This window comes from Sinocyclocheilus rhinocerous, unplaced genomic scaffold, assembly GCF_001515625.1.
Source record: "Sinocyclocheilus rhinocerous isolate Xijiao unplaced genomic scaffold, SAMN03320098_v1.1 scaffold1688, whole genome shotgun sequence".
NCBI lineage: Eukaryota > Metazoa > Chordata > Actinopteri > Cypriniformes > Cyprinidae > Sinocyclocheilus > Sinocyclocheilus rhinocerous.
In genome coordinates, this window is record NW_015660503.1 from 127564 (window position 1) to 146260 (window position 18697).

Sequence of the window (18697 nt, forward strand, 5' to 3'; positions counted from 1 at the left end):
ATGATTGGGATGCTGCAATGTGCGAAAGCAATGTGAAAATGTTGCCGTCCTTTCTGGGAAAGAGTTATTCTGAGGCAGAGAAAGTTTTGGCTGATGCTGGCAAAGCTGAATATCATAACTACCATGACTTTGAGGGCTTGGTCCACTGAACCTGTCCTGAACTAACCCAATAAAAGTTTGGATGAAACATCCATTTTTATTTCAGAAAGCTGTTCCTAACAGTATTATATCACTCTTCTCAGAGGAACTGTCTATATAAAGTATTAATATAATAACACAAAGCACAGAACATCCTGACATTCCCTCAGGAACCCAATTATAAAAGATGTCCTAAAGGCACTAAAGGTTACCTGCTTTGCTTTAAAGTGACACAATTTATATGCAAGTGCTGATTGATTAGCATGTGGCTGTTGACATATTTGTTGACAATATTTTCACTTTATTGAGGGACATGTAGAGGCACCCTTCCTGTGCCCAACCATGAGTGTATTGACATAGTGCATAGTAGCGTGTTGTCTGTTAGCATGCTTGACCTATACTATGGCTGAAAAGGTGAAGGGTTGAACGCTGGTAGCGGCGTTCGTCTGTAATCTATGTATCCTGAGACAGTGATGCATGGTCACAACTGCTGTGTACAGCTGGATACAGCCATATGTTAACACGGCTATATGTCAGATTTAAGGCTGGGAGATGTTCAACTAAGATAACAATACCGGACTTGCGAATGGTACTGTCAATAATGACTAATGTGACTTCGTTTCTAAACAAATTATGTTTTTATGTAGTCTAGTGGCTATATGCATATGGTTCACTTTTTCTGTGTGGAGCTGTGGGGTTTCTAAACATTTTTTGGTAAATTGCTTTTCAGAAAGTGTTGTTTTATAGCCCTAGATCAGTAGGTTTTTATTATTTTTATGTCAGAAAACTGACTGGTAGGATCAGAACAACTGTACATACATTTAACTTAATCTGACAAAGTGTAAATTTATAGCTAGTACTGTGCTGGCTGGCTTCCACCTATCAATCGGTACTACACTAACTGTCCACTTTAGGTGCTTGAATGTGTATTGGTTAGAAGTGCACCAAAAGTTATTTTAGCAAAGTAACAAAATAGAAACAGACTCATCAAGCACCTGTGGCATGCTGGGTATTCGGCGAATGCTAACAGGGGTTTTTCACAAGCGTTGCTAGGAGTGGCATAGTGTGGTCCCAAACACGTATCCGAATAAACAGAGTGCCCTTTATTTTGGTTCATGTTATTAAAGGCATCAAACAATTAATTAGTGGAATGCTAGTTCCACAATTTGCATTGTTAAATCCTGTGTATATTTACTCACCATGAATATTTATGACCTTTGCGTTCTCCAAGGGATTTCTGGTTCACAATGTGCTGAAAGGTCTGGATCACAGCAAATTTAAACTCATAAATTCAAGCTTTGGTAGTATTTTAGAAAACTTATATCCATCTGAACCTAGTGAGGGTCACTGGGGCAGAGGAAAATCTAAATGCTAATTCTATTCATCTCAAGGCAAACAAGATGTTGAACTATCAGTATTAGTAAACTCTAAACATGATATATGATCAAATAAGTAATTATTATTTATATAATTTATAATCTATCTATACAATTATAATTTACATTAACCTTGATTAATAAATGTAAAAAGTATTGTTCATTGTTAGTTCATAATACATAATGCATTAACAAACAAACTGAATCTTATTATAAAGTGTTAACCAGTTAAATTATTTTGGAAACTGCGATTAACTGTATCTTGGGACATAATTAAACATCGAAACATGTGCATATGTTCAGTAATATGATGCTTTAAGTAAATGACTCTTGTTGAGTTTACATGAATGGAGTTAATTAGTTGTAATGAACTAGGAAATGTCAGTTATCTGAGAAAATGATGACCGAAACAAAAATATTATTGGTCATTCATCGGATATGTGAGGTGGTATCAATTCCCATATATCCGCTTTAAACTCTGCTCCATAAATGGAAAGAGGGTATTTATATCTAGATGCGACCACAAGGTTTCCATACACAGTGTGTATTCTCAAGTATCTACTCTGATTCTCACTTCAGCTAGGTCATGCTAAGCTGAAGTCGCAACAAAAAACATGAACAAAATAAAGCCGTCAAGTATAAATAAATGAGGCTTATGGGTAAAATACATGAATAAATAAATAATCTTTAAAGAATGAAAGCTATTTCTCCTTTTTTTGCAATTGATGCTGAGCACTATTATTGGTGCCCAAGATCATGTGTCACATTAAGGGATAAACTCTATGTACTCCTGACAGCCATGGGGGATTTCCATCATCATCATCCGGTGGACGCATTTAAAATCCCATCCCCAGTGACTGCAATCACAAAAGATATATTTGGACTCTCTAGAAATAAAAATATATGAGAGGATTTTTTTAGGAAGGCAGCAGGACATCACACCCATTAGGATCACTGTGATTCAAGCCATATGTCAAACTACGCTTATGGTTGGCAAATAAAGTGTCATTAGGTTTTCAACAGCTTAGCTCTGCTGATTATTTACATGGATGCTTGTGTAACTGGAAGAACTAAGGGAAATAACTTTTGTTGAGTTCAAGAGTTATTAAATATTTAGGGAGCAACCTTTGTTTTATTATTTTATTACAATAAAGGGGCCTCTGTCCACCTGTTTAACCAACTGGAATGAGTATTGTGTGGCTTGACCTTTCAACTGCCCCATGAGGTGACCCCCCAAGTTACAAGCACGTGAGTAACTCAATAAACATATAATTTCATTCAAACACAGCATGAATTTATTGACTGAAAACAAAGTCTGTAAAGTGTTATTAGAAAAAAAAAGCACATCAATTAATAATAATTGATTTAAACATACACAAATATTTAAATCAATTATGGAAACATATAATATTTAATTTTTTGTTAACATTTTGATTATATATTAATATAATTTATGAGATGCCAAATTGCCAATATTACAATTTTTTTGTCTCTATCACTCCAACAGAAGGCGCTGTTGCTACTATTCAGCTATATCTGTAGTTCAAAAGCACATCAATTAATAATAATTGATTTAAACATACACAAATATTTAAATCAATTATGGAAACATATAATATTAAATTTTTTTTTAACATTTTGATTATATATTAATATAATTTATGAGATGCCAAATTGCCAATATTACAATTTTTTTGTCTCTATCACTCCAACAGAAGGCGCTGTTGCTACTATTCAGCTATATCTGTAGTTATTTTGGCAAGGTAAACTAAAATACTACTTTTAAAAAAAGAAATGTTCACAAATAAAAAGTTGAACATCAGCTGTCCTGACAAATTTTTCTTAAACCATGAGGGGGAAAAAATCCTGCGCAACCACATATTCCTTGAATCATTTGTCACACATATCACAAATCAGTGGCCACATCAATAGGGACTTCAGAATTTCCCAACAGTCTTGTCTTGGTTTATATATTTTCTTTCCTTTTTATTTCTATTGCAAAACTATTGGTCACACTTTATTTTAATGTCCAATTCTCATTATTAACTATGATTTTGCCTCAATAAACTCGTAATTTGCTTAGGTATTGAGTAGGATTAGGGATGTAGAATATGGTCATGCAGAATATGTGCTTTATAAGTACTAATAAACAGCCAATATGTTAGTATGCTAATAAGCAACCAGTTAATAGTGAGCATTGGCCCCTGTACTAAAGTGTTACCAAATTATTTCCTTTCTGGTCTTAATATGATTTTTTTTGCCTTCAGTGGGTAAGAAAGGAGTAAAAGAGAGGAAGGGCTAGAGTGAATCCAACACTTTGGGGGGCTGTCCAATGTGCTGCCTTAAATTAGCCGTGGGAGAGGTTGGACTGAGGGTGGAGCTTTGTGCTGTCACTATCTCTGGTTGTGGACAAGCTAAATGGGCTAAGCAACCCAATTGACAAGAAAACTTTGGAGTTTGCGTTTGAAGATGGTGTCACTACATGTAAGGTGACCACGCTGGTTGGTGCAGGCAAACTTCCCAGGTATGGTAGTCTTACTGATAACTCTGTTAATGGTCAGATGATTAATTGCAATGATTTTGTCAAGAAGGAAATTCAGTATCAACACACTGCAACCACCAACTCTCCGAACAGAGACTATATTCCAATGCTAGTGGAAGTACAAGATAATGATGGCAATACTATTCAACAGGAACATTTCCAGATAATGGTTAGAATCAAAGAGGGCACTGAAAATACACCACCAAAGCCTAGCTTTATATCTATGATGATGATGGAGATTGACCAATTTGTGATGACAGCCATTACTTCAGATATGCTGGCAGCTGAGGATATTGAAACAGATTCTGATGAATTAATCTTTAACATAACATCTCCCCTGGGCTATCAGCAGGGCTATATTATCAGCACAGATGATCAAAACCAGCCAATAACATCTTTCCATCAGAGAGATGTTAAAGACCTGAAAATCGCTTACAAGCCTCCCTCTGAGGATTCAGACGTAGAAAGAATTTTCCAGATTGAATTTGAAATCGTTGACAATGACGGTGCTGTTTCTGATCATTTTGCATTCATGATTGTTGTGAAGCCAATGAACACTTTAGCTCCAGTGGTAACCAAAAACACAGGACAGCTGCTTTTTGAGGGCCAATCAAGACCACTATCCAGCTTACAAAATTTAGAGATCAGTGACGAGGATAATCTTGATGATGTGAAGATTACAGTTGTTGATGGCTTAAAACATGGAGAGCTGACAGTGCTAGGGTCTCAAAGAAAATTTTTCACACCAGCTGATCTAGATGCTGGCATTGTTGTGTACCAGCATGATGGAAGTGACACCTACAGTGACAATATTATATTCAGAATGACTGATGGCAGTAATGAAGTAGAGTTTTTATTCCCCATCACAATTGCCCCCACTGATGATGAACCCCCCATTATAAATGCAAACACTGGTATTGTGCTTTTCAAGAATGAAGTGATGCAAATCTCTCCCTTTATCCTGAGTGCCACAGACATTGACTCAGAGGATTCAACAATTAAATTCATACTAGAAGAGCCATACTCAGACATTGGTGAGCTACTCCTCAAGCAGATGGAACCTCCTCCAGATCCATCTGCATGGAAATTTAGTGCAACAGATGAAATGTTTGAACAGGTGGTGACAGAATGGTTTCAGCAGGATGTTCTGGATGGGAAGCTGTTCTATCGTCACAAAGGACCTCATAGTACCACAACTGTGATTGACCAGTTTGTCTTTAGAGTCCAGGATGACAATGACCCACCAAATCAATCAGGAGAGCACACATTCACCATTAAAATACATCCAGTGGATGACATTCCTCCAGAACTTTACCCTGGCACCACATTACACATGGAAGTCAAAGAATACGAGCTGACATTTTTCAAGAAAAAATATTTACGATACACAGATCTGGACTGTGATGACAGGGATCTTAAGTACACCATCATCAAACCTCCTACTGACACAGATGAAAACAACCCTGTTCCTCTTGGTGCCATTGTGCTGACTGATAGCCCTGACATCACAATCAGTGAGTTTACGCAAGCTCAGGTCAACCACCACAAAGTGGCATACAAACCCCCAGACCAAGAGCTTGGTATTACTCCCAAAATGGTCCAGTTTACATTCAGCGTGGAGGACACTGCTAGTAATTCAGTTGATGGATTGTTTACAATCTTTTTACAGCCTGTTGACAACAAACCCCCTGTAATTACTAACACTGGTTTCACTGTTCTGGAGCGAAATACTTATATAATAACCAAAAATGAACTGAATGCCTCTGACCAGGACACTGAGGACGAGAACATTAAATTTACAGTGACCCAGATTCCCAGGTTTGGGCAGCTGCAATATTTAGGAATCGACATGTCTAATGGCCAAACATTTGTGTTGGAGGACATTGAAAACAGCCGACTGGCCTACATTCACAGTGGTGAAGAATATCTTCACGATGTCATTATGCTGGACATTAGTGATGACTTCCATGAAGTCCCCATTGTTGTCAAGATCAGCATCAAGCCGGTCGATGATGAAACTCCAAAAATTATGTTACCGGCTGGTTTGTTAGGCGCGTCCATTGATGTACTTGAGAATGGCGTAACAGAAATCACAAGTAATGTCATCCAGGGTCGTGATGAAGACACAGATGACCTCATGCTGACTTTCATAGTTGAGGAGCCTCCTAGGCTTGGAGAAATAATGGTGAATGGAGCTCCAGCTGAGCGCTTCACTCAGCAAGACATAATCAATGGTGCGGTCGTCTATGTTCACACTAGTGGTGAAATTGGTCCCATTAAAGAGCATGATTCCTTCAATCTTACCATGTCTGACATGTCAGATGAATGGGTTGTTGGTGGCAACAAAGTCCAAGGGGTCCGTGTCCACGTCACCATTCTCCCTGTAGACAGCATTCCACCAATAGTTAATGTTGGCAGCCAATTTGTAGTAGTTGAGGGTGAGAAAAATGTTATCACATTAGAGTACATTCAAGCTGAGGACATTGACACTGATAATGATGATATCTTGTGTACTATTATCGCTCAGTCCACATCTGGCTATGTGGAGAACATCTCCCCAGCTCCTGGTTCTGAAAAATCCAGAGCAGGCACTGCCATCACCGCATTCACCATTAGAGATGTTGGTCTAGGTCATATCTATTATGTCCAAAGCATTCACAAGGGTGTGGAGCCAGTGGAAGACAGATTCACTTTCCGCTGCTCCGATGGCATTAACTTTTCAGAAAGGCACTTTTTCCCCATTTTCATCATCGCAGCCAATGACGAAAAGCCAGAGATTTTCATTCGTGAGTTTGTTGTCATGGAGGGGATGAGCTTGGTTATTGACACTCCTATTTTAAATGCTGCTGATGCAGACATCCCAAATGACGAATTATTTTTTGAAATACTTAAAAACCCAAAACATGGAAACATAGTTCAGCAGTTGAGCACTGGAACACTTTCAGTGGTGAAATTTACCTTAGAGCAGATCAAGGAGGCATCCAATATTGTTTATGAGCATGATGACTCTGAAACCAAGGAAGACAGTTTTGAAATTCGACTCACTGATGGGAAGCACACTGTTGAGGAGAAAGTCATTATAATGGTCATTCCTGTTGATGATGAAACCCCAAGAATGGCCATCAATGATGGCCTGGAAGTAGAAATTGGAGAAACCAAAGTAATAAGTAACAGAGTCCTGAAGGCCTCAGATCTGGATTCTGAAGACAACGAGCTTACTTACATTGTCCGCTACGGCCCTGGCCAAGGCTATCTTCAGAGAATAACCAAACATGGACTTGTCATTGGCAATATTAGTATTGGAATGAATTTCACTCAAGATGAACTTGACAAACAGTTGATTCAGTATGTTCACACAGGCCAGGAGGGTGTTCGTGACCTGCTAAAGTTTGACATAACCGATGGAATCAATCCCTTCATTGATCGCTACTTCTACATTAATATTGGCAGCATGGATATGGTCTTCCCTGATGTTATCAACAAGGGTGTGACCCTCAAAGAGGGAGGTAAGGTCACCTTGACCACAGACCTTCTCAGCACAACTGACATCAACAGTCCAGATGAATATCTAAGTTTCAGCATCACCCGTGCTCCTAGCAGGGGCCATCTTGAAAGTACCGATCTCCCAGGGGTGCCCATCTCCACCTTCACTCAGCTGCAGCTAGCTGGCAACAAGATCTACTATATCCATACATCTGATGATGAAGTGAAGATGGACAGCTTTGAGTTTGAGGTGACAGATGGCTACAACCCTGTCTTCCGCACCTTCCGTGTATCCATTACAGATGTGGACAACAAGAAGCCAGTCTTAACGATCAACAAGTTGGTGTTGGGGGAGGGAGAAACCAAGCTGATCACACCCTTTGAATTGACAGTGGAGGACCGTGACACACCAGACAACCTGCTGAGATTTGTAGTGACTCAAGTGCCAGTTCATGGTCAGCTTCTGTTCAATGGAGCGCAAGTCATTTCATCATTTACCAAGCAGGACCTAAATGAAAACCTTATAACTTACAGGCATGATAGCACAGAGACAAATGAAGACAGCTTTTCTTTCACAGTTACTGATGGGACTCACACTGAATTTTATGTTTTCCCTAATACTGTATATGAAACTCGTAAGCCTCAGGTGATGAACATTCATATCACCACGGTGGACAATGGAGTGCCTCAAATCGTTGTAAACAAAGCAGCACCCACTCTTAGGGTTCTTCATACTGGGCACCTTGGATTTTTGATTACCAGCAAAGCTCTAAAGGCTGAGGACAGAGACAGCCCAAACAAAGTGCTTAAGTATGTTGTAACTAAGACCCCTCTTCGTGGCTTTATCATGAATTATGCTTTGGGCAATGATAGCATCAAGTCCTTTTCACAGGGTAAGTTATTCTAATTTACCCTTTTGTTTCTGAAATATATTATGCAAAACCTGTCACTGTTATTTAAGATTTAGTCATTTCAAACTTCTCATACTATATCCTTTCTCCTTATTAGCTGATATTGATGACATGAAGATTTGCTATGTGCTTCTTGATGGGTCCAATGCCACAAGTGACATATTCTACTTTACAGTGGAAGACAATGGTAAGAATGTCTCTTCCTTGCCCCTCTTATTAACTGGAAGTGTCATGTATCACTAAAGCTGCTGTAGGAATTTCAAAGCTTTCAGTTGTTCATTTAAATCAATTTTGCTGAAGGAGATTTTTCTAGGTTGGTTTATAATTAGCAGAGTATTTCTTTGTCAGAGTCAGTATTAACCAATGTTTGATGCTTCCGTGCTTCTTAATTTTATGTGGTCAAAATGCCAAAACTTTCTGAGTTTAACTGTCAGGCTTGGAAATCAGACTGTATGCCACCTCGTCATGACACACACAAACACACATTCAGACATGAAAAAGGAAACAATGATTAATCAAAGAATCTTTTTCAACTTGGATGAGCCTGGACAAGTTGGTAGAGCTTTGGTGGTGAGTAAATAATAGCATTTGTCTAATGTGGAGTGAGGATCTTAACTGAATGTCTAAGCATTTCCCAGTAACCTTAAGCAAGGCTGTATTTTTTTTTTTATCCAGGATTTAATTTTTACTTATATCCTATGTTAATTCATATGATTAGCACAAACAAGGTTGTGTATCTTTATGAAATCCTTAATTGTAAACTTAAAAAGGAGCAGACATTTTCTTGTTAGTAGTTTAACTGATGGCACATTAACTGTGTAGGAACTGGAGCATGCACTACTGGCACTGCATCTTTTTTGGCAACATTTCAGCCGGAGGCAGTCACTGCTATAAGATCCAAGAAAGATACACATTTTCAGAGAGCTAGCCAAGATAATACAAACAATACCATTCAGACATGGACCCAAAAGAATCTGGTACTTACAAACAGTATTAATTTTTGAGTACATTTTTACAAACCTCATATTGACACACTATGATGTCTACAATTCATATAGACTATAAAGTAACTAATGGATAGGAATGGAACAGGTTACTGGCACTGCATCTTTTTGGCAACATTTCAGCCGGAGACAGTCACTGCTATAAGAGCCAAGAAAGATACACATTTTCAGAGAGCTAGCCAAGATAATAGAAACAATACCATTCAGACATGGACCCAAAAGAATCTGGTACTTACAAACAGTATTAATTTTTGAGTACATTTTTACAAACCTCATATTGCCACACTATGATGTCTACAATTCATATAGACTTACATATACAGTATCAGGTCTACAAAGTCTCTCTCAAGTTTTGTGGTTTCTTTTTCATAGACGTCTGCACCTAATCTGTGTGTCAGACATGTAAACACCAAAAAGATTTACTGCTCTTTGGTGCCAGTGGCTGCCACAACCACACTGAACACAGGAGCCACATCTCCATTGCCCTATTTCCTCCTTGCAACTCTCATATTTGCTAGAGGATATGATGTATGTTACTGGGGTTATTCTTATCTCTCACAGATGGCAGAGTTTTTCCTGTGATCTGAGCCTTGAGATCACCCTATGGTGCCTTTCCTTCCTAAGAGTACTTTCTCTCGATCTCTCTTCCTCTGCCTGCCACAGACAACTTAGGCGACTGGTGTCAAAAGGGATGTGGCTGGTCTACCATGCCATAATTCATCACCCTGCAGTTTGGGGATCAGGTGCCTGGCTTTCGCAGAGGTCACGTGGACAAGTACAGTACCTGCCAGTGTCCAGTTGTCAAATATTCCCTCTGTGGAATGCCTGGAATTACATGAGGCGCCTAACATAGACTTCCAAGCTTGGTGCTTGTGAGACGCCATTATTAGATGCAGAGGAAATGGCCAAAGCTTCTCAGGTCAGAAAGATGTGACCCATATTTGAATATGACTTCATGTTACCTCGTGAAATCAGATGGGGTCTAATCTGAAGCATGGTCATACATTTTCATGTTTGGGATACTTAACAAAACAGTATTAATTTTTGAGTACATTTTTACAAACCTCATATTGCCACACTATGATGTCTACAATTCATATAGACTATAAAGTAACTAATGGATAGGAATGGAACAGGTTTACATCCTAGCTGGAGGCATTACATATACATTTCTCAAAGTAACTCTCACCTTCTGTTAAGACTGACTTTACAATCTTTATGTGTGGGGTTCCAGATTTTTCCCTTTCTAATTATTTTTCATGGATTCTGTTTTAAAAACCATCAAAAAACATGTTTGCACACAAACTAAGAAAAGGGAAACTGAGCTATTCACAGGCAATAGCTTGCATGCTACAAGGATACACTAATACACACATCCATGTATAGATCAGAGTTTCTAAGGCCAGAAGGAGTGAAGAAGAGGTGTGAAGAGGGAATTGCTGTTATGGATACCAGCAGAATGCTAGCCATAATATGAGAGTTATGTGCAGTGTGAGTCAGGTGGTAATATTTCAATTGCTGTTCAATTCTTTCTATAAAGTAATCGGTTGCTGTTGGAAAACATACCTACAGTACACAGGTCATTTGATTTTATTTATTTTAACTTTGTTACATTTCCACCCAATTGGCTAAGCTAAACCACAAAGGACTTAATTTAGATGCCCATCCACCATTTTAAGTCAAGCTTATGAATCTATATAATTTTTAAACAATCCCTACCATCTACTTGCTATATAAGTGTAATAAGATCAGAATGAATTTTCCTACAGATTTCAACTGAACAAATACACTTAATTCACCAGGCTTTGTATAATTAGATACTGGCAAGTTGCCAACCATATAATTCATGTATTAGCCTATAAACAAACTTAATAGTTTAACTTCCATCTGCTGTCAGTGTTCACATAAAACATACTTCTATAAAGCACAAGCTTAGGTTTCATAACAGAAATTACAATCCAAAATCCAAAGCAATGTTATATGATCATTTGTTAGATGGTGGAATGCATTTCCTCTGAGATTTGTGGCACCAGCTACACTGACCCGAGTGTAGAAGTCATTGCAGAAAGGGATTTGTGTGTCAAGGAGCAAAGATCTGCTAACAGATCTCCTTTCAAAGATCTCTCTATGCCTGGCTGAAACTCAAAGCCATTACAAGATATGCTGAAAACCCTGGGGCTTCCCCTTGCCTAGTTCATCTTTTGAGCTATAGAAGATGGAGAAGATCATACTGCTAGGTTGGGTTTGGATTTTCTTCCAGCAATTACTCAAGATAATCAAACATGAGTATTGGTGGAAAGCCAGGGAGAAAGGCTCAGTTGCTAAACCTAGTGAGGCATCACAGGTGCTCTGCTGGCCAAATTCTAAGGAGGCATTACATATACAGTATCAGGTCTACAAAGTCTCTCTCAAGTTTTGTGGTTTCTTTTTCATAGACGTCTGCACCTAATCTGTGTGTCAGACATGTAAACACCAAAAAGATTTACTGCTCTTTGGTGCCAGTGGCTGCCACAACCACACTGAACACAGGAGCCACATCTCCATTGCCCTATTTCCTCCTTGCAACTCTTTGAGAATATTTTATGTGTGCTGTGGTACTTTCGTGAATGCATGGCAGAGACTGACACGGAAGAGTAGAATTGTTGAAAAAAGTAATTATTTTTGTTTTCTTTGTGCACAAAATTATTCTCGTTAGTTGTAAAGTCAAGGTTACACTTTATTTTAAGGTTCAATTCTGGCTATTAACAAACAATTAACTATGACTTTTGCCTCAATAAACTCCTTGCTCGATTAATAGTTAGTAAGGTAGTTGTTAAGTTTAGGTATTGGGTAGGTTTATGGATGTAGAATATGGTCATGCAAAATATGTGCTTTATAAGTACTAATAAACAGCCAGTATGCTAGTAATATGCATGCTAATAAGCATCTAGTTAATAATGAAAATTGGTCCCTATACTAAAGTGTTACCATCAGGAATATTTTTTTTTTCAGAAGCTATGAGTGTTAGCTTTAATTATTGTGGGTTCAGGTCTTCTCAACTTTTTTTTTTTTTTGGAATATCAAAGGCTGTTGGTAACTTGAATAAGTGTGACTGTGACCATTACTTAGCCCTGCATTCTTTCTATATATTATTGCAGTCATAAATACCTCAAGAGCTTCAGACATCCCTCTGGACGCCTGAACCCATTAAATGAGTTAGCACCACTCAGTGATGCTGATACTTACTGGGCTTTACTGCCACTCCAGCTTATATCAGAAACCCTTAAATTAAATACTTTGTAACACCACAAAACTGCTATTGCACTGCTCCAATTCTCATGACATATACTGAACTAAAAACAACATTCTGAGAAAACAGTCTGAAACACTCATTAGAAAACATTCTGCCTTCAAGAGAGACACTTTTGTGTTGTTTGTTCATTGTAGACACAAATCCTCCTAGAGTGTAGAAAGAAGCAGAAAGAACCATGACAGTGGGTTTGGGCCACCCAGACAGTGCCTGCTGTCTGCCTCAGTTGTTGCTCCCATGCACAGATAAAAGCTGACAAAAGGGGTGAATAAGGGAGGGGATAAATGCAGGGAGTGAGGATACAGCTGTCAGTTCCCACTCTTGGAATCTGAAAACCACTAAGAAATGGTGTGAGAAAGAGAAGAAAATGTGCACAGTCAGAAAACTGAGGTGGGCTCCACAGTCACTGTTAAACAACACCTGCCTTCCAAACATAGCAATGAAACTATTTAGGAAATTGCCTCAAGTGACTGTCAACTCTGATGGCTAAATTCACTCTGGAAATAACAGTACATTAGTGATAGTGGATCAAAACATCAGTTGCAAATGCATCTGTTTAGACTGCACGGTATAAGCTCTGTTCCAAAACCCAGTAAACTACAGAGGCAGTGACTAATACAACGCAATACAGCTAAGAAAGTGTAATTTTTTTGACGAAAGTTTGGAAAATCACAAAAAGATTTTACCAAGTAACTTTTTAGGGCTGTGAACATCAACTCCAAAGACATAATTAAATGTCTCATGCATAACTAACCAATTTGATATTAACTTTTTTTTTCATTATTGCTTTCTAATATGATTTTTTTTTGTATTTAAAAATGTTTATCATTACTCTAATAGAGGGTAAAAAAAAACATCAATATGGCTTTAGCACAATAACAAATAAAAGATCATTTAATTTCTTTAAATTATTAAACAATGAATACAATTTGACAATTTATGGTAACTTTATAATATCACACACTCACAAACTGGTCTTTAAAAATGTATAGCTGTCTTTGTTTTGGGACGAGGTCTTTGGCAAAAACCCCAAAATGAAAACCCCTTAAGTACAATTACAATCATCTAATAAATTGAGTCAATTATATTCCTAATTTATACTCACTCTTTACAGAGTATTGTGCTTTGTGATTGTATTATTATTTTATGTGTTTAATTGTTCTTACAGTACCTATTAAAGCAGCACTATGTAACTTTTTCTGTGTTCAAAATGTGCAAAATGTATATAATGAGCGAGTACATCATGAATTCATCTTCCAAACCGCGTTTTTGTCTTATTCCGAATCACTACGGTACACTTATAATAAGTACTTATATTTGGACTATTGTAGCCTGGTCGGGTCGTCTCCGCTGCGGAGTAACACATACCTGCGTGAATCGCCATAGACATAAACTGAGAAAAGTAGCTCCGGTTGGAATGTTCTTCCGCGGGATGTGTGCAGTTCTGTTTATTAACCGCTAGAGCGCCAAAAGTTACATAGTGCTGCTTTAACTTTCGTTCATATTTTTATATAGGATAATCATGACAAATTATTTCTATGCATGGAATTTAAAGAATAGAGGGACATTGTCTCCATTGCAAGTGAAACTATTTTCCATAATCTCGCAGACAAAGTGCCCTTATGCAGGGCCAGAGAAATGTCATAAGGCCTCCGTGTCTCACAGGTGACTGCTGTATTCTTAACTGAAAGAGAGCCTTCAGTCTGCATGTTGTCCCGTTTGATAATCCTCTGATACAGCCCCACTAAGCTCAATATCAGTTCATACTCAAACTGGGCAGTATGCCTGGGAAATTTGTCTCCTGAAGAAAGAGGCACTTGGCTGAGCTACGATACGGTTCCCCTTCCATTAAGCCTTTGAAACGTGCTTCATTTTCTTCACATTGTGCCTTTGCGGGATGTTTAATAATAGGCTTGTTTTTAATACTTGTTAATGTGCTCAGCTATGCAGTTAGATCTTAGTTGGTGCATCTGTAATGTGCCACTGTATTCACACTCCTGTGAAAGCTTAACAAGAGATAAAACATCTAATTTGAATGAGGCTCCCCCACATCTTCTATGTCAATCAGCTTCAGTGTGTTTAACGACTCTTCAGCAATCTAGGGCAAAGATAAAAAATTATAAATGAGTTCTATATTTTTAGGCAGAGCTGTCAGACGCTTGAGCTTGATCAAGGCCAATGCTGTCATGTCAATCTGAGCCGTTTCCTAAACTGAGAAGAGGGTGGTAAAGAAGAAGGCCAATGGAGGACATGATGATGCTGTTTTATTGATTACTATAAATCAATCTCACAACATCTATTTCAAACGGATGTTTTTTGACACATCTTGTGATTTGCACTACAATGTTGCTTCTGCATATGCTCACATCAAAAGAGCAGCTCCCATTTGTGTGATAACTACAAAATAGCAAGCTGGAAATAAAGAGTTCACAAGAATTCACATTTAAAAATGCAATTTTTATTCAGTTACGCACCAACAGTGCAAACTTTTTGTCATCTACAGTGATCTATCGGGGCCTACAAAATTACTTACTAAATAAAAAATCAGAACAACTTGAGCCAAGAAATAGTGTCCAAGAATGTAACCTTTTGTCTTTAAAGATAATCAGAGTCATGGGGTAGCATGGATTATGGCAAAATGGGATTGAGAATACTTTCAAAGTCATTACAGCTCTTTATCCTACTTCAGTCACTCAAGATTCAGGATCCTCACTGCTTAAATCATTTAGTCCATGGAGAGAGTCTAATCCGATTATACTTTAAACTGATTACTCAAAATGATAATTAGTCACTGAGGTGTGTATGATTTGATGGAAAAGAGCTGGAATAATTCTAAAATTTAGAATATATTTCCATAGCTCTATCTATTAAAAAGAAAAAAAAAGTTAAATACCAGAACAAAATCTTTTTTGTTTATCTTGGATCTGGAGGTGGCACGTAAGAGTAGCACATACGCAAGTCTTGGAGACAAAAGGTCAGACTGTCTTCTTTATGATCCCTACTGCCATTTTCATCTCTTTCAACTCTCCATCTTTTGTGTTAATCTGCACCAACCACAATTTTCCACAACTGCCTTCTTTACACTATCATGGTATGGGCTTTCGGCATTAACCTGACACCTCGTTGGACTCATTCTTCTTGAACCTCATTCAGCTACCAACAAATGTAGTAAAAAAAGAAGGCAGTGTGAACATATTGAGTAGGCCTATTGATTTTACAGTAGTAATGAGGGAAAGACAAAAAAGGGTGGAGAACGTCAATAGAAAATGAAACCACCCCAGGACATCCACAAGCAGGACGCTGGATCAAGTTGCGCTCATTTTGGCCCCTCTTTCGTTTTACATATCTGAACTGGAAAGAGATGAATTATTAGCAAACTGCATGTTCTCATGGTGCTCAAATACACACTTTGTCTTTTTTATTGTGCATCATTAAATTCATTGTGCTTTTCTCTGTTTGAAAAGGGGGCAACAAACTGAAACCACAACCGTTCCGTCTAAACTGGGCCTGGATATCTCTAGAAAGGGAATACTACATTGTGGACGAGGATGCAAAGTTTCTGGAGGTCACCCTCAAACGCCGGGGATACTTGGGAGAGACATCATTTGTCAGTAAGTATTTATCAAAGTGATGGTGTTACCCTACAAGTCAAAATCTTTATCACCAGTTTTCTGTTACAAAATATTTGTTTAGGCCTATATGCTAAGATGACAGGACTTGTGCGGAGGTTTAACAAAATACAGCTAATTAAATATTGGAATCCTAATAAAAAACAAAACTGAACCTCCCTCATTGTCATGTCCGTATATATTTAGCGATAGTAAACAATGTTTATTTGCAGCTGTTACAAGTTGGTCCCTCTGTGTTTGGTATTTTCACAGCCCTTTAACTATGACTTACAATGTCTTAAATTGTACCACAGCCTTTTACTGTTCCTTAAAGTATATAGTTATAAAGTAGTCAGCAGATATCATAAACTGTTCACTCATTATGTTTGTAGTTTAAGGTCTAAATAGTGTTTTCCATTTAAAGGCATTGCCACCAAAGATGGTACAGCAAAACAGGACCAAGACTTCCGTGGCAAAGCTCAGAAACAGGTCCAGTTTAATCCTGGCCAGACATCAGCCACCTGGAGGGTGAAGATATTCACAGACCAAGAGTTTGAAACTTCAGAGATGTTCGAAATCCAGCTTTCAGAGCCAGTGATGGCTGTTCTTGAATACCCCGATACAGCCAGTGTGGAGATTGTAGATCCTGGTGATGGTAATTGTGCCATGTTTAATGATTTCCTACTTTGTCTATGTACTATAAAACACATATTGCTTCCAGAGTGTGTGCACCAAAATGGAATATTCACTTTTAAGCACTGGAATTTCTCTCTTTCCAGAGTCCACAGTGTTCTTCCCTCAAGCAGAATATCGTATAGAAGAGGATATAGGAGAACTATTAGTCCCGGTGAGAAGATCAGGAGATGTCAGCCAAGAACTAATGGTTATTTGTTACACACAACAAGGTGAGATCTACAAAATTATCACACAACCTAATGACAGGATTATTCAAATATTACAACTTACAGGACCTTACGTGACCTTACTTCATCTGTACTTCTGGTGTATATTCTGTAGTACTTGGAAGTCTGTTCGTATAAAAAAGAAATCCTTCTATACAGGCAGTGCAACCGGAACCACCCCCAGCACAGTGCTCTCCTATTCAGACTACATCACAAGACCCGAGGACCACACCAGCGTCCTGCGTTTTGATAAGGATGAGCGGGAGAAGTCATGTCGCATCATAATCATTGATGACTCCCTCTTTGAGGAAGAGGAGAGCTTCAACGTGTCCCTCAGTATGCCTATGGGTGGCCAAGTGGGAGCCAAGTTCCCCAGTGCCAAAGTGGTAATCTTGGCTGATAGTGATGATGGTGAGTTGGCTAGAACTATATAAATAACTTTACTATTAATTTAAAATAACAGTTTTCCACTTTTATGTATTTTAAAATACAAGTCTTCAGTGTCACATGATCCTTTCTATTTGGTGCTCAATTATTTCTTATCACAGTTGAAAATGGTTGCCCTGCTTAATATTTTTTGTGGGACCCACAGGATTCTTTGATAAAGAGACATTTTAAAAGAACAGCATTTATTTGAAATAAGATTTTTTGTAACAACACTAGTGTATTTGGGACTGAGCCTATATACATATAATAGTGCAAGCCAGACTAACTATATTCTGTGCATTTTATTTTTCTAAACCACAAAGTGCTTTCATGATTGATATTGGAGTTTAAAAACAACTTACTCATCCTCAAAGACACAAAACCGTATCCTCCATGTTGTGTGTTTACATTGACATCTTACCTGTTTCTTTATAGTTGCTCTTTTATTACACATGCTTTGAAACCATAGGTAGCCACAGAACAATCCATCTTTACTTTGTGGTCATACCACTGTTGTCCTTGGCAGCATGGTAACACGATAACCCAAAACAAGTTGAAGGAGCACAATTGAGGCCCCTGTGACCTTTGTAACCACCCATAAACCTCAGCGAGGGACCTGAAAGAGCTTTGTAAACACCCTGTCCATGCAGGATTTAGGATTTATATGCATTACTCGAAAGAAAACACAGTCCAAACAAGTCATCTTTGAATTTAGTACAAAAGATTAATTCAGGAATTCACCATTTAAAGCATAGCCTTTTTATCTTTTAATTTTCAATAAATCCTCAGAGTGTTTTCTTCACTCATAAAAACAGTCTATAGTTGCAAACAGCACCATCAATAACAGTCCCATCCTCCACAATTTGGGAAATTACCCCAAAAGATATTTATGTGTAAATAATGTATGTACATGCCTAGACTAAAGAAGTGAAGATTAATGTGCATATTGTTGTAGTTCAGCGTCTTGGTGGGTCTGGAAGGGCATATTTGTGTCTATTTGCAGGGGAGATGGGGACTT

The 18697-nt window shown here is 38.1% G+C and overlaps 1 protein-coding gene across 1 annotated transcript in view; it reads left to right on the forward strand.

The window, feature by feature from the left end:
* Window positions 1-18697, forward strand: part of LOC107725184 (FRAS1-related extracellular matrix protein 2-like) — a 32706-nt gene that overhangs the window by 4207 nt on the left and 9802 nt on the right. The window contains exons 2-7 of the mRNA XM_016534359.1: window positions 3888-8432; window positions 8548-8637; window positions 16208-16354; window positions 16776-17006; window positions 17131-17256; window positions 17413-17664. Coding sequence (XP_016389845.1) covers window positions 3888-8432; window positions 8548-8637; window positions 16208-16354; window positions 16776-17006; window positions 17131-17256; window positions 17413-17664 — 5391 coding nt within the window. The remainder of the gene's footprint in view (window positions 1-3887; window positions 8433-8547; window positions 8638-16207; window positions 16355-16775; window positions 17007-17130; window positions 17257-17412; window positions 17665-18697) is intronic.